Source organism: Lagenorhynchus albirostris, chromosome 17 (genome assembly GCF_949774975.1).
Source record: "Lagenorhynchus albirostris chromosome 17, mLagAlb1.1, whole genome shotgun sequence".
Lineage (NCBI taxonomy): Eukaryota > Metazoa > Chordata > Mammalia > Artiodactyla > Delphinidae > Lagenorhynchus > Lagenorhynchus albirostris.
The window spans coordinates 350,984-363,555 of NC_083111.1; the positions used below are offsets into that span (position 1 = coordinate 350,984).

Sequence of the window (12,572 nt, forward strand, 5' to 3'; positions counted from 1 at the left end):
GCAGTCTGGGGGTCTCTCTGAAGCTGTCCTGCAGGCGTGCAGGTGGGTCAGATGGATGTGTACAGACTGTTATCACAGTGCAGCCAGGTCCTCCGAGAAGGCCCAGCTAACTAGGGATTAAGAGAAGACGAAGCCCAGCTGCAAAAAACAGGGATTGACCCAGCCTCCCACAAAGGGGCCCCCAGCCAAGGCAGAGGCCATGCAGGAACCAGCTCCCAGATGGACACAGGGACGGGACCCCCTGCCCTCCAGCCAGCCGTGGGCTGGCCCAGACTGGATTCCATCAAATCCAGGATAGCCCCTCAGCCGTGCTGTGCTCTGCCCTGCTCAGCCTGCCCCAGGAGGGGCTCTCAGCTGGCCTCAGGGTCTCCCTCGGCCGCCTGGACCTGGCAGGACAGCAGGCGTGTTCCCTGAGCAGAGCTGGGATGGACGCAGGGAGTGGCCTGTGCGTCAGTCACTCGCTGAGAACCCGCAACACCTGCCAGGAAGACGTCTCCAGGAGGTGACGGCGCCCACGGCCTCCCTGCCCGACAGGCGGCTCCAGAGCCGCGGGGACTTCCTTCCAGTCTCTTTTTGGGGACAGCTTTGCAGTTGGTTTTATCTTCCTTGCCCCACTTGACACCAGTATCTGCCGCTTGCTGGTGGGCGGTGATCTTCCCTGCACTGTGCAGGGGGTGCGGTCACGCAGGGGGCAGAGTCCTGTCCTCAAACCGGGTGTCGACCTTGACCTAGTAGAAGGTCCTGAGCCCCAACTTCTTTCAGCCAGAAAGAAGGGTGGGGACAGTGTGGCAGAGAGCTGGCCGCCCACGAAGGATGGGCCGGAGTGCTTCCCATAGGACCCTCAGGAAGGACCTTTCACAAAGTCGTTTTCATAAACATGGGATACACCTTCCCAAGCCTAATTACAAGAGGTTTCTGTAAATGAGACAAAGAATGTAAAGGCTTTTAACAGCAAACTGCAGCAATTTGCCAGAATTCTCAAACCCTAACAACAGTTGTTGTTTTCCTTCTGATGCTTCTTTAAGTGAATGTCCTAGATACTAAAGGTTAATAGTACAATTCCCAGCTGTCCCCTGGGTTGCCAGAAGGGATTGCCAGTGGTGTGGAGACCCCAGATGAAATGTATTTCCTCAGCCCGTGCCTCGTTCCCTAATTGGAAGGAAATTGCTTAATCCCATGTAAGTGTAAATGCTGTTAACACCCAAAGATATTCTAGGGTAAAGGGAACTGTGGTTTGTAGCAGTCTTCTTTTTCTTAATTCATTTAGCAGACCTGCCAAGGACTGTGTGAGCCTCTGTGCTGACACCCCCTGGAGTGGGAGCCCTCCCCGCAACCCGGACTCTTGACATTCATGAAGACACACCTTCGGCTGTATTATAAGCTCTTATTGGCTTAACTTTTCATTGCTTTGACTCAATCTTGATTAGATTTGCAAGAACAATGAAATTAGCTGGGCAGCCTTTTTAAAACCAAGCTGTATTATTCTCATTTTGCAAAAGCCATTCAAGGATGCACTGCATGAATGCATTTTGATAAACTGAGCCTACTTAGTTCTCATCATTCTGTTTTATCCTCTACAAATAAATTTTCTCCTAATGTTTGTTCTCGTGGAGAATGAAATTCTTTGCTCCAAGAGTGTGAAGGATGACTCTTCTATCTTTCTGGAAACTTAGGTCACATCTTACTTTTTTTAAAATGTCTAATTTCACCACTTTTCAACAAGGATGGTCTGTGATTTGCAGTGAATCTTGATGGTATGTACAATGCTTCACATTCCAAGAAAATCAGACCAACTCAGTCCCCTGTTTAAAATTCCTTTCTGTCTCCTCATCCCTTCCAAGACCAAGTCTGGAATCCCCAGCGAGACCCTCTATGGTCCTGGCCTGCCAGCCTGCGGACTTCACAGCGGTCTCACCTGCCTCTTTTTTCTGCCTGTTTGGCCTCCAGCCCCACCTCAGGGTGAAGAGTGGGCCTGTGCCTCTCCCTACCTGCAGCCCCTCCTCGGGTCCATTCTTTCGGGAAGTCTCCCCTGACACTTAGGCCAGCCTAGAGGCCTCTCTTTTGCACCTCTGAGGGGTCTTTTCCATTTCTCAATTTAGCATGTATTTCATGGTTTTCTTTAATAAACTGATTTTTTTTAGAGCAGTTTTGGGTTCACAGCAAAACCGAGCAGAAGGTACAGCGCTTTTCCGCGTTCCCCCACCCCCATACACACACAGCCTCGCCCGCTGTCAGCATCCCCCCTGGATCGTTGATGACCGTGATCGACACGCCATCATCATCCAGAGTCCATAGTTTACAGCAGGGTTCACTCTTGGTGTTGTCATTTTATGGATTTAGACACACTTCGGACATGTAGCCATCATTACAGCGTCATACAGAACAGTTTCCCTGGCCTAAAACCCTCTGCGCTCCACCTCCTCAGCCCTCTCTCCCGCTTAATACCCGGAAACCACTGATCTTTTCACCATCTGTATAGCTTTGCTTTTTCCAGTATGTCCTGTAGTTGGAATCATACAGTGTGTAGCCTTTTGAGCTTGGCTTTTTTCACTTAGTAATACGCATTTAAGGTCCCTTCATGTCTTTTCATGGCTCAAGAACTCATTTTTTAAAAATCATTGAATAACATTCCACTTTCTAGATAAACCAGAGCTTATGTATCCATCCAGCTACTGAAGGACATCTTGGTTGCTTCCATGTTTGGTAATCCTGAATAAAGCTGCTGTAAACATCACGTGCCGGTATTGATGTGGACACACATTTTCAGCTCCTTTGTGTAAATACCAAGGAGCGAGATTGTTTGATTGTATGGTAAGACTGTGTTTAATTTTGTAAGAAGTTGCCAAACTGTCTTCCAAAGTGGCTGCACCATTTGCCTCCCCGCCAGCAGTGATGAGAGTTCCTGTTGCTCCACATCCTCACCAGCATTCGGTGCTGTCAGTGTGTGGGCTTTGGCCGTTCTCATAGGTGTGTCGCGGTGTCTCATTGCTGTGTTCATTTGCATTTCCCTCAAGACGTGATGCTGAACATCTTTTCACATGCTTTTCTCCTGTCTCTGTATCCTCTCTGGTGAGGTGTCTGTTCAAGTCTTTGGCCCAATTTTTACTCAGGTTATTCTGATTCTTATTGTTGAGGTTTTTTTTTTTGTTGTTGTTGTTTTTGGGGGGGGGGGCTGTGCTGCGCGGCATATGGGATCTTAGTTTCCCAACCAGGGCTCGAACCCGTGCTCCCTGTATTGGAAAGAGGATTCTTAACCACTGGACCACCAGGGAAGTCCCTTTACTGTTGAGTTTTAAAAGTTCTAATATACTTTGGATGGCAGTCCTTGATCAGAGTGTCTTCTGCAGATATTTTCTCCCATATTTCATGATCTTTTTACTTGTTATTTATCTGCTTTTCCAGCCTGACTGTGGCATCCATGAAAGTGTAGATTGTGGCATCTACCCTATGTTCAAAGTGCTATGTGTATATCCCACACTAAAGAGCATTGTATATGTATTTGTTTGTTGAATAAATAAATCACAAACGTTGGAGTAAAAAGGAAATGAGGGAACCAGAGAAATCACATAAGAAGAGATACTGACAAACCAATAAGCATATTTCTCTTTCCATGTCGAAGAAGTGGAGCCTAAGCTGTGGAGTTCCAGCCTTACCGTCCAGCAGGCAGTGCTGCCTGTGAGCGTCAGTGCAGTGGGCGGGAGTGGGCGGCAGGGGTCGGAGGTTCTGTGGGAAGCGCCTCTGAAAGGGGTTCCGCCATCTCTGTGCTCACACGCTTGGACGCAGTAACCCCACTCCATGAGCGCATCCTAAGAGAAGGGTCCAGCACAGAAGGAGCCAGGTAGACAAATGCCCACCGCCTCGGGCTAGGGCAGTTTGGAGACCTGGTGTCCAGTCAGGAGAGTGGCCGAGAGAACCCGGGACCTAAGGGGACAGCCATGCAGCAGCCTAAGGGCAGGACGAGACGGAGCAGGGATGGGGTGCTCGTCACGGCCTCAGAACATGCACGTTGGAAAAAGGCAAAAACGAAAATACTTGGTTAGTAATATGCCTGAGCTTTAAAACCTGCTCTTTGTTGTAATTTTGTGCCATGAATGGAAATTATAAAAAGCTTAGGAACATTTATATAAACTCACAAATGAGAAGCAAACCTGGGGCACCTCATGTTACCGTCTGTGACCTGAGGGGCAAAGAGAAGTTGGGGGACAGAGCCACCTCTGAGCCCGGGTCTGCTTCCCTGGGCCTAGGCGCTGTGGTCGCCGTGGACGAGAGCACCGCCTGCTCGTGGCCTGTGTGTGACCTGTGTGGCGGTGAGAGACTGGAACGGAGGCCGGAAGACAGGTAGGGGCAGCAGCAGCAGCAGCCCGGGACCCCACTGCCTTGTGCCTCGGGCCAGGGGCCGGGCCCAGGGCACACGGAGGAGGCCAGGCGCCGTGTTTTCTCTCCTCACGACTGGGGTTCTGCGGTTCCCCGAGGCTCTTCCTGTCTTAAAAGAGAGAAGAGCCAGGTTTCCTCAGCTTCTTTGTTATCAGGCGGGAGAAAAAGAACTTGGGGCTAACACGAACGTGAGACACACTTGGTGACGGCACAGCCGACCTCTGCAAGCAGACATCCCTGCCCAGCCTTGCCGCCCCCCACCCCGGGGCCCGTCCTCGGCGCCAGTCCTCCGGCCCCCCCGTGACTGTCGGAGGCACGTGCACAGGGCGTGTCATCACGTTCCTGCTTCTTGACGCCTCTCAGGTGGTGGCCTGGACAGGCCTTCCTTGGAAGCAGGAAGAAGCAGAGACACTGGTGGTGGGAGCAGGTTTGCCGTCCAGCCCTTCCCCTTGTTGGCTGCGTGGCTCAGCCGGGGGGGCCCCCACGCCAGGCGCTGCGACCGCGGAGCCCAGGCTGCTTGGGGCCTGTTCTAGGAGCCGGGTTTCTGAGCCCCCCTCTAACACGGCAGACGGACACTCGCTCGCGTGCAGGGAATGTCTGTGTGTCTGCCCGCCACCAGGCTCCCGCGCTCTGTGCCTTCTTGTTTCCAAACAACAGGGGCGCCTTCTCCTGTGGGGACTGCTCCCGCGTGGTCACCTCTCCCCTCCTCAGAAGGCACCTGCAGGTCTTCCTGGACTGCCCCTTGCGACCCCAGTGCACAGTGAGGGTCAAGGTAGGAACAGGTGGGAGCTCGTGCATCCGCGTCCACCTACTGCGCGCCCCCTTCACCCGCGGCCGGGCCGGGGCGGCATCTCCTGCTCTTTTCCTGGGAAAGGGGGCAGGGCTCCCCCGAGGGGCCGCAGCCCTCCCCTGTCTGACTTAAGGCTCTGCGATGGAAGCTGGTGGCTTCGAGTCACACATCAGGTCTCGGTGGGGGATCCTTCCGGTGAGCGGGGTGGGGGTCCTGACTCCGCCCGTGGCTGTTCTTGCAGCTGCTGCAGCACAGTATCTCTTCGCTCCTGAGGTTTGCCGCCTGCGAGGACGGGGTAAGTTGGGGCGCCCAGCCCAGGTGCGTGTCCTTACTCTCCTCCCCCGTGTCCCCTGGCTGCAAGGGCCCTCCATGTGCCACATGGAGCTGAGAGTCCGGACTCTCCCGAGACTCGGCTAGGCCTTCTGCTCCCTCTTCTGACTCACGCCCGAGTCTGCTAACAAGATCCTTTCCCTTTTGGAATCGAGGTTATTTTCTGATCGGTCTTGCAGTAGACATACGAATCTGTCCCCCAGCTTTGATTATGGTAAGTCGGTCTTGAGGTTTCAGGTTAAACCTCCTGCCATGGTTTCACGTTAACAGGACAATTACCTGAGATGCACGTTTTTCTAAATTGCTGGGTCTCTAGTCTGAGTGCCTGGAAACTTGACTTTCACTTCTCACATCTGCCCTGTTACTGTGGTGAGCTTTGTAAAGAGGTGTGAGGTGTGCTCCTCAAAGAAAGCACCGCCTGAGCACACATACCTTACCTCTGGTCCTCACATAAACGAGAGAGGTCTGTCCTTGTCAGAGCCATTTGAAAGCCCCGCAAGTGGCCTGTGGAATCGCTGAGCCCTGGAGAGAGTGCTGTGTCTGTGCCCTGCTGGGATCCACAGCCAGGTGGCAGATATGGGCCAGCTCGTGAGACTGCTGTGAAAGGGGAGGCTCACACTTGCAGAACTTTGTGATGGGTTCCCGAAGCGAAATGCCAGCTCTGATGCCAGCCCGAATTTGGAGGCTCCCAGGCTGCTCTCCCGGCCACTTGCCAGTCCTGTCCCAGCCCGTCCTGGGCTTGGGGTGTCGGGGGAAAAGCAGCCCTTAACACTCTTTCATGTGCACCGGATGTCAGAGCTCGGAGTAAATTGGAACGTGGACAGATCTGTGCACAGAAGCGTGAAGGATCCCTGGTCCGACTGTGGTTCCAGCTCTCCTTCCTGGCCTCGCGCACCTCTTGAGAGCAACTCGGTGACCCGCAGCGCAAACCTTTGTCCGGGGCGCTGCTGCGTGCTGGGGATTGATGTTTGAACCCTGCTGTAGGGGGGCTTATAGACACATGTGCCTGACTGTGTGACAGTCCGTGTCAGTAAGCGTGTGTGATGCCGGGGCACCGTGCTGCCCGCTGTCCCCGTGCTGCCTCACCTCCTCCCCAGCATCCCCGTGGGCGCAGCCCATGCTGCCCGGGAGGCGTCGGGGTAGGCCTGCGGCACGCTCCCTGCCGGACGCAGAGACACTGCAGAGCGGGGCCATCGCTCTGCTCACCACCTGCAGGGTAGCCAGCCCGGGTAGGGCCCGCAGGGGCCTTGTGTGTGTTGCGCTCTCGTGGAGTCCTGCGTTTCACGGGTGGCGAGGCCGCGGTTCCTGGGACTGCGGGTGCTTAGGTGAGGCCGATGGAGTGGGTTCCAAGGTGGGGCTGCAAACGGGCACTAAAGCCGGCAGATCCGGGTCATCGGAGAACACGTTCCTCTGGAGGATGCTGGGGGAGTGCTGCTTAAGAACAGAGCGAAACGAACCCAGCAGAGCGCATGGCTGAACGCCTGGGGATGGCACCCAGAGCACCTGCCGGCCCTGCGGTTACTCAGGCACCTGCCTCCCCTGGGCCCCCAGCTCCCAGGAGGGTGGCCCTCAGCCACCTGCTCCATCCAGGGACCTGGCAGGAATCCGCGTTCACGTGTCGCTTCGGGTGGAGGCAGGCTGTGCCTCCCCCACAGTAAACTCCTGCTGCTCCTAGAGACACAAGAGGCGGGCGTGCGGCCCAGTTGGCGAGCGCCTCGGTGACCCTGCGTGGCTGCTCTGCTGTCAGAGGCGAGGCCGGTAGGACTGGGGGGGCGCCGAGCTCCTAGCCCCCCGCTACCGCCCCCCGGTCTATGCCCGGTGGATTCTCAGGCTTTACGCTGACCTGGAGGGAAGCGGACACCTTCCTTCCTACCTGTAGGAGACCTCCCGGGGGCATCGGCCACGAGGCTCATCTGGACTCTGTCGGTTTTCAGGATGAGAAGGTACATCCACCAAAATCCAGAGAATCAGATGACTTTACACGAGAACCGCGGCTCCACTCCCGGAACAAAATGTGCTGCTTCCGGGCCGGCACACACACGTGCCTTTAAAATAGAGGCACATTTTACACACGTGCGTTCGTATGACCGGCACATGTGAGTTTACTGGTGTGATTGTTTTAACTTCTCCGTCTTAACTTCTCCCCAATATATAGTGTAATGTCCATTTATAAACGAGACAGTTATTATCAAAAACTGTAGTTGCCAACCCTGACACTTTAAAAAGAGGGTTTCTGCAGACTTTTCTTCCAACGCCAAGGCCCGTGCTCGTACCCAGCCGCCTGGGCCCACACCCACGCGCAGGTGCAGCCCTCAGTAGCCAGCCCGGGTAGAAGCCCTGGGAGTGACCTTGACGTCTTGGCCGCGGGAGGCCTCCCCACTGTCCAGTTGCATCCTCTCCTTCCCTCTCTCTGCCTGCCTGGACTGGCGACTCTCAGCCCTGCTTCACCTGGCGTGCCACCAGGAAAGCCGCAGCTCCCTGCGAGCCACGGTGGGGAGGCCGTGCCTGTCTCGTACGCGGGAAGACAGCCACGGCGGTGAGCTGGCTTTAGGGCAGCGTCCACATCCCAGACCGATCTGGACACTTACTGCTTCAGAATGAGCCGTCTCAAGGCTCGGTGCCTCCACACCGACTCTGCACACAGACCTGCAGTCTGGACGAGGCTCCATGGGGCAGCAGCTGGTGCCCCAAAGCTGGGCTGGTGTCCCAGGAGGCCCTTCAGTCCCCGGCTGGCTGCTGTGCTCCTGTCGGCTGGGACCTTCCCGGGCTCTGGCCAGACACCCACACGGCCTGGACGCCCTCACAGCATGTGACTGGCTCCCGAGCCGGGCAGAAGCTGGGCCCCGGTCCTGACAGAGCCTGGGACACACTCAGTGCCCCTCCCCTCCCACTCTGTTCACGAGAAGCCAGTTGGCCGCCAGCCTGGACCCAGGGGTAGGGCAGCGAGGTGCCTGTCGAGGAGCTGCCGGCGCGCCAGCTTTGGCCACGTTGTCGACACCCGCCCGCCCCCACCGAGTCCCCGCTGCCGAGGCACGAGTGGTGGGGGGCGGGCTAGCAGTGAGCTCAGCCGCCACGGACGCCCGCCAAGTGTCTGGCACAGAGGAGGGCTGAGAGGCACTCCTGACGCTACTCTGCAAGTGGCAGCAAAGGAGTTTCCGAAAGAACACGTGACCTTCTAGGGCTTCAGTCTCCAAAGACCAATAAACCTCGATTTTCAGCCCCACCCCCAAAAGAAACTGTTCTGAGGTGTGATCCACGGAGGCCAGGAGGGCACAGCACACCTTCCCAGCCTGCTCACCTGGGGCCCCTGCCGCCCGTGGCTCTACATTCCCGTGTAGAGATGAGACTTGCCCACAATTCACCAGTTCCCTAAGACAATTCGTCCAACAATGTGAAGGAAAGGCTTTCTGTGGCATAGGAAGAGGTGTTCAGCTCAGTGCAACTCTGGGAGAAATGGGATCCTGTTAAGGAGGGAAGTTTGGGGCAAAGGAAGTCCTTTGACCAGAAGTGTTGCTCAAGTGGGGAAGTGGGATGCAGCAGCAGGCGTGATGTGTGCCTCCTGCTGGGGCGCAGGGCCTGGCCCTTCTCATGTGTTTCCCCCCCAGTTTCTCTCCTAGGACGGCCAGCTGGGAGATGCACATCCTTGCACCCACTAACAAACATCGATCACAGATACTTTTAATGTTCTTGTGTAAAAACTAGCTCGGGGGCTTCCCTGGTGGCGCAGTGGTTGGGAATCCGCCTGCCGATGCGGGGGACACGGGTTCGTGCCCCGGTCCGGGAAGATCCCACATGCCGCGGAGCGGCTGGGCCCGTGAGCCATGGCCGCTGAGCCTGCGCGTCCGGAGCCTGTGCTCCGCAACGGGAGAGGCCGCAACAGTGAGAGGCCCGCGTACCGCAAAAAAATCAAAAAAAAACAAAAAAACTCGGCTACCAGAAAAAAGCACTTCCTTCCTTTGCTTTTGCTGCAGCCTGTTCTCTCCTCTGGAGAGGGGTGGAGAGGGGTGGAGAGGGGTCATGGGCCGGGGAAGGGCCTAATGCTCTGTCTTTGGTGTCCTTAGCCGATGGGAACAGCACGCCCAGGGCTGTTTGCTTTAACCAGCCTGCCTCTTATCCCTGCAGAGTTACGAGGTGAGGAGTGTCCTTGGAAAGGAGGTGGGGCCGATAACCTGTTTCGTCCGGTCCATCACCACCCGCCCGGCCAGCTGCGTGGGATTGGAGGAGGTGGAACTCCTGAGCGAGGGGGGAGCCCCTTCAGCACACGGGTGGCAGCCGCAGGATCCGTGAACTTTACAAAGTGGCTGCCAGTGGTGGTGGTTCGGTAGTTATTTGTTAACTCTAGGCAGAGTGAATGTCCTTTATGATCTTGAAGTGGAACTTCGATTGGGGCAAATGTTAGTAAAATGGCTTTGTAAACTGTAAATCAAAGTACTTCTTTCTGCGATGATATATATTTTTATTGCCTTTCTGCAAATTTAGAAACACGATAGAGCTTAAATAAGCTTGAGGTTTTCATTTTGTATTTACCTTAGACAATAATATAGTAGAAAAAGTTATTTTGTTCTACTGTAATTCTAAAGTGTTCAAATTTTACAATGATTCAACGTGTTTTTCTTATATTTCTTTTAACATTTCCCCAAAGAATTACCCTGCCGAGTGTAAACCTTTGTCCTCTATCGTCATATTACTGCTCTGCACAGTGTCCAGCCTAAGCGTTCTGCAGCTCAGTATTTTTTTGGAAAATGTTCTGGGGAACTATGTCAGAGGTAAAACTGTTTCCCATAAAGTAGAGATAAAGTGACTGGCCTGATGGTAGCTCCTTACGGAGAGACTGACAGGTCTGGCTAGTCCTGCCGGGCACTGCGCAGGACTACGCTGCCGCAGGAGAGCTGGGGAATCGTTCACCTTGTTGGCAGAGATCTGAGTTAAAACTAAAACCACGGATTAATCTGGACACTACAAAGATTTCGCGTTTCCTCCCTTATGACAGTGTAATAATGACAGGCCACGGTTAACTAATTACATAATATAGACGTAGCAGCCCAGACCAAGGGAGGCTGCCTAGTACCCACTCTCATGGGGGAAAGGCAACGGCTTTATTTATTCGTCCAGATTCAGCCTTGAAGCATTACCAGTACCGGGAAGGTAGCCGATTTTAAGTAGCTTTGTGACCGTCCTTTCCATCTCCTATATGACTTCTGTACTTTATGCACTTTGAAAATCTACTTGAAGCTGTCTACAGGACTGAGGGAAGCGAAAGCAAATCCCATGAAAGCCAGAATGAGTGGGACTGGTTTTCGGATAACCTGAGCCCTCCTCTCCTTGCCCCCGACTCGAGGTGGGACCCGCTCCGGCCGGTTTCCGACACGTTCCCGGGGCGCCTTCCACCCGAGCGGGTCTCGCTCGGCAAGTTAACCGGCACGTCCGCAGGTGGAGTTTGGCCTGTTGGAGAAGCAAAGCGACGGTCCTTCCAGGAACCCGGCCCCGGGGCGCACACCAGCCAGACGCGCCCTCGCGCCCTCCCCGGCCAGTCCGGAGGGCCGCGAGGGCAGGAATCAAGGTGGGTCTAACACGCCTTTATTCTTACAAATACTGTAAAAATCAGTATAAAAAAGTGAGCATGCTCAGTCTTTTCCTCGTATCTACAGTACAAAGGTTTGTCCGAAAAGTCTCTCTAACGAATGTACCTTAGCTGCCTCCTCGGGCGTAGGATGCAGAGAAGCTGCCGTCACAGTAACTTAGGGTCCACGCGGCAGCTGTCCGAGTCCCGGCCCCGCCCGGGGGTCCGGCACGGCGGTTCCAGGCACTGCGGCCGCAGCCCGCACGCCCCCCGCGTCACCGCGCGTCCGCCGCCCCCGCGCCGGGCAAAAAGGGCGCGCCGGGCAGCTGCTTGAAGAAGCGCCGCAGGCCGGCCAGGTCCCGCGTGAGCTGCTCCACGCGCTGCTGTAGCTTCTCGTTCTCGGCCGAAAGCTCCACCAGCTTCTGCTGCATCTCCTGGTTGCGCCGCTTAGCCTTGTCGCGGCTCTTGCGCACGGCGATGTTGTTGCGCTCCCGCCGCTGCCGGTACTCGGGGCTGCCGCGGTCCGGGCCCCGCTTGCCCGCTGCCTTGTCGCGCGCCGCCCCGGGAGCTGGGGGCGCGGGGCTGCGGCGCGGCGGCTCGGGCGACGCGGGCGGAGTGGGCTGCGCGGCGGCCGCCAGGCTCACCACTGTCTGCGCGCACGCGGCCACCTGCGCGGGCAGCAGCGAGCCGGGCGCGTCGCCGTCGCCCCAGTCGGGCTCGCGCTTGAGCGGTCGCGGCGCGGGGCCGGGGCCCGCGGGGCGCGCGGGGCCCCCGGGCAGCAGCTCCAGGGCGCCCGCCTTGTGGTTGCTGTTGAAGAGGTCGGCGAAGAGCTCATCGTGGCACAGCTCCAGGGTGGGCACGGCGGCCATGGAGTCGATGTAGGCGCTGAAGTCGATAGCGCTCTCGTCGTCGTACATGGCGGGCGCGGCCGGCTCGGCTCCGCGACCCAGCTTCCCCGCGCGGCCGGGCTCGTAGAAGGCGGCGGGCTCCGCAGTCCAGGGCGCGCCGCGCGCCGGGCCGTCCAGGCTGAAGAGCGCGGCGCTCATGGCGGCGTCGGGCCGACGGCGAGCGCGGTCCTCGGGCGGGCCGGGCGCCGCCTTTTCTAGCCCGACTGACGCGCACGCCCCGCCCCGCCCCGGCCGCGGACCGCGGGACCCCCGCCCGCGCGCCTCCCCCGTGCTTCCTGCCCGCCGGCCCGGCCCGCGCGGCGCTGCCGGGAACGACCCTCCCTCGGCCGCGCCTCCTCCTTCCTGCTGGTGGGTCGGGGCCTCTGCGCCCGCGGAGTCGGGGCGGAACCAGAACGGGGCCCGGGCCAGCGCGCGGACTAGGGCCCGGGGGCGCTCCCCCGCGGCTTCAGGGAATTAGGGTCTCGCGGCTTCCGGATGGCGGGGTTGGAGACGCTGCCCCGCGGGGTTCCGCCGGGTCCGGGGGTCGCTCTCCAACCCCGCGCGCCTAGGGCCGGGGGAAGCCGGGAACCACGAGCGCGCGAGAGCTCCGCGCCCCCGGAAAGCCCACGAA

General features: G+C 57.3%; 2 protein-coding genes across 2 annotated transcripts in view; one reads left to right on the forward strand and one right to left on the reverse strand.

Annotated features, from left to right (window-relative positions):
• SPIDR (scaffold protein involved in DNA repair) overlaps nucleotides 1-10,093 on the forward strand; it is a 354,487-nt gene extending 344,394 nt beyond the window's left edge. The window contains exons 17-20 of the mRNA XM_060128290.1: nucleotides 4,245-4,338; nucleotides 5,032-5,146; nucleotides 5,406-5,459; nucleotides 9,617-10,093. Of these exons, the coding sequence (XP_059984273.1) occupies nucleotides 4,245-4,338; nucleotides 5,032-5,146; nucleotides 5,406-5,459; nucleotides 9,617-9,781 (428 nt within the window). The 3' untranslated portion in view covers nucleotides 9,782-10,093. The remainder of the gene's footprint in view (nucleotides 1-4,244; nucleotides 4,339-5,031; nucleotides 5,147-5,405; nucleotides 5,460-9,616) is intronic.
• Nucleotides 10,094-11,055: 962 nt separating this feature from the next.
• Nucleotides 11,056-12,161, reverse strand: CEBPD (CCAAT enhancer binding protein delta). Its single transcript, XM_060128293.1, has one exon. The coding sequence runs from the start codon at nucleotides 12,098-12,100 to the stop codon at nucleotides 11,330-11,332; it is 771 nt and encodes a 256-aa protein (XP_059984276.1). The 5' UTR covers nucleotides 12,101-12,161; the 3' UTR covers nucleotides 11,056-11,329.
• Nucleotides 12,162-12,572: the final 411 nt, after the last annotated feature.

Excerpts from the sequence above, each read along its gene's own strand:
- CEBPD (XM_060128293.1), bottom strand. The coding sequence starts at position 12,100 with ATGAGCGCCGCGCTCTTCAGCCTGGACGGCCCGGCGCGCGGCGCGCCC.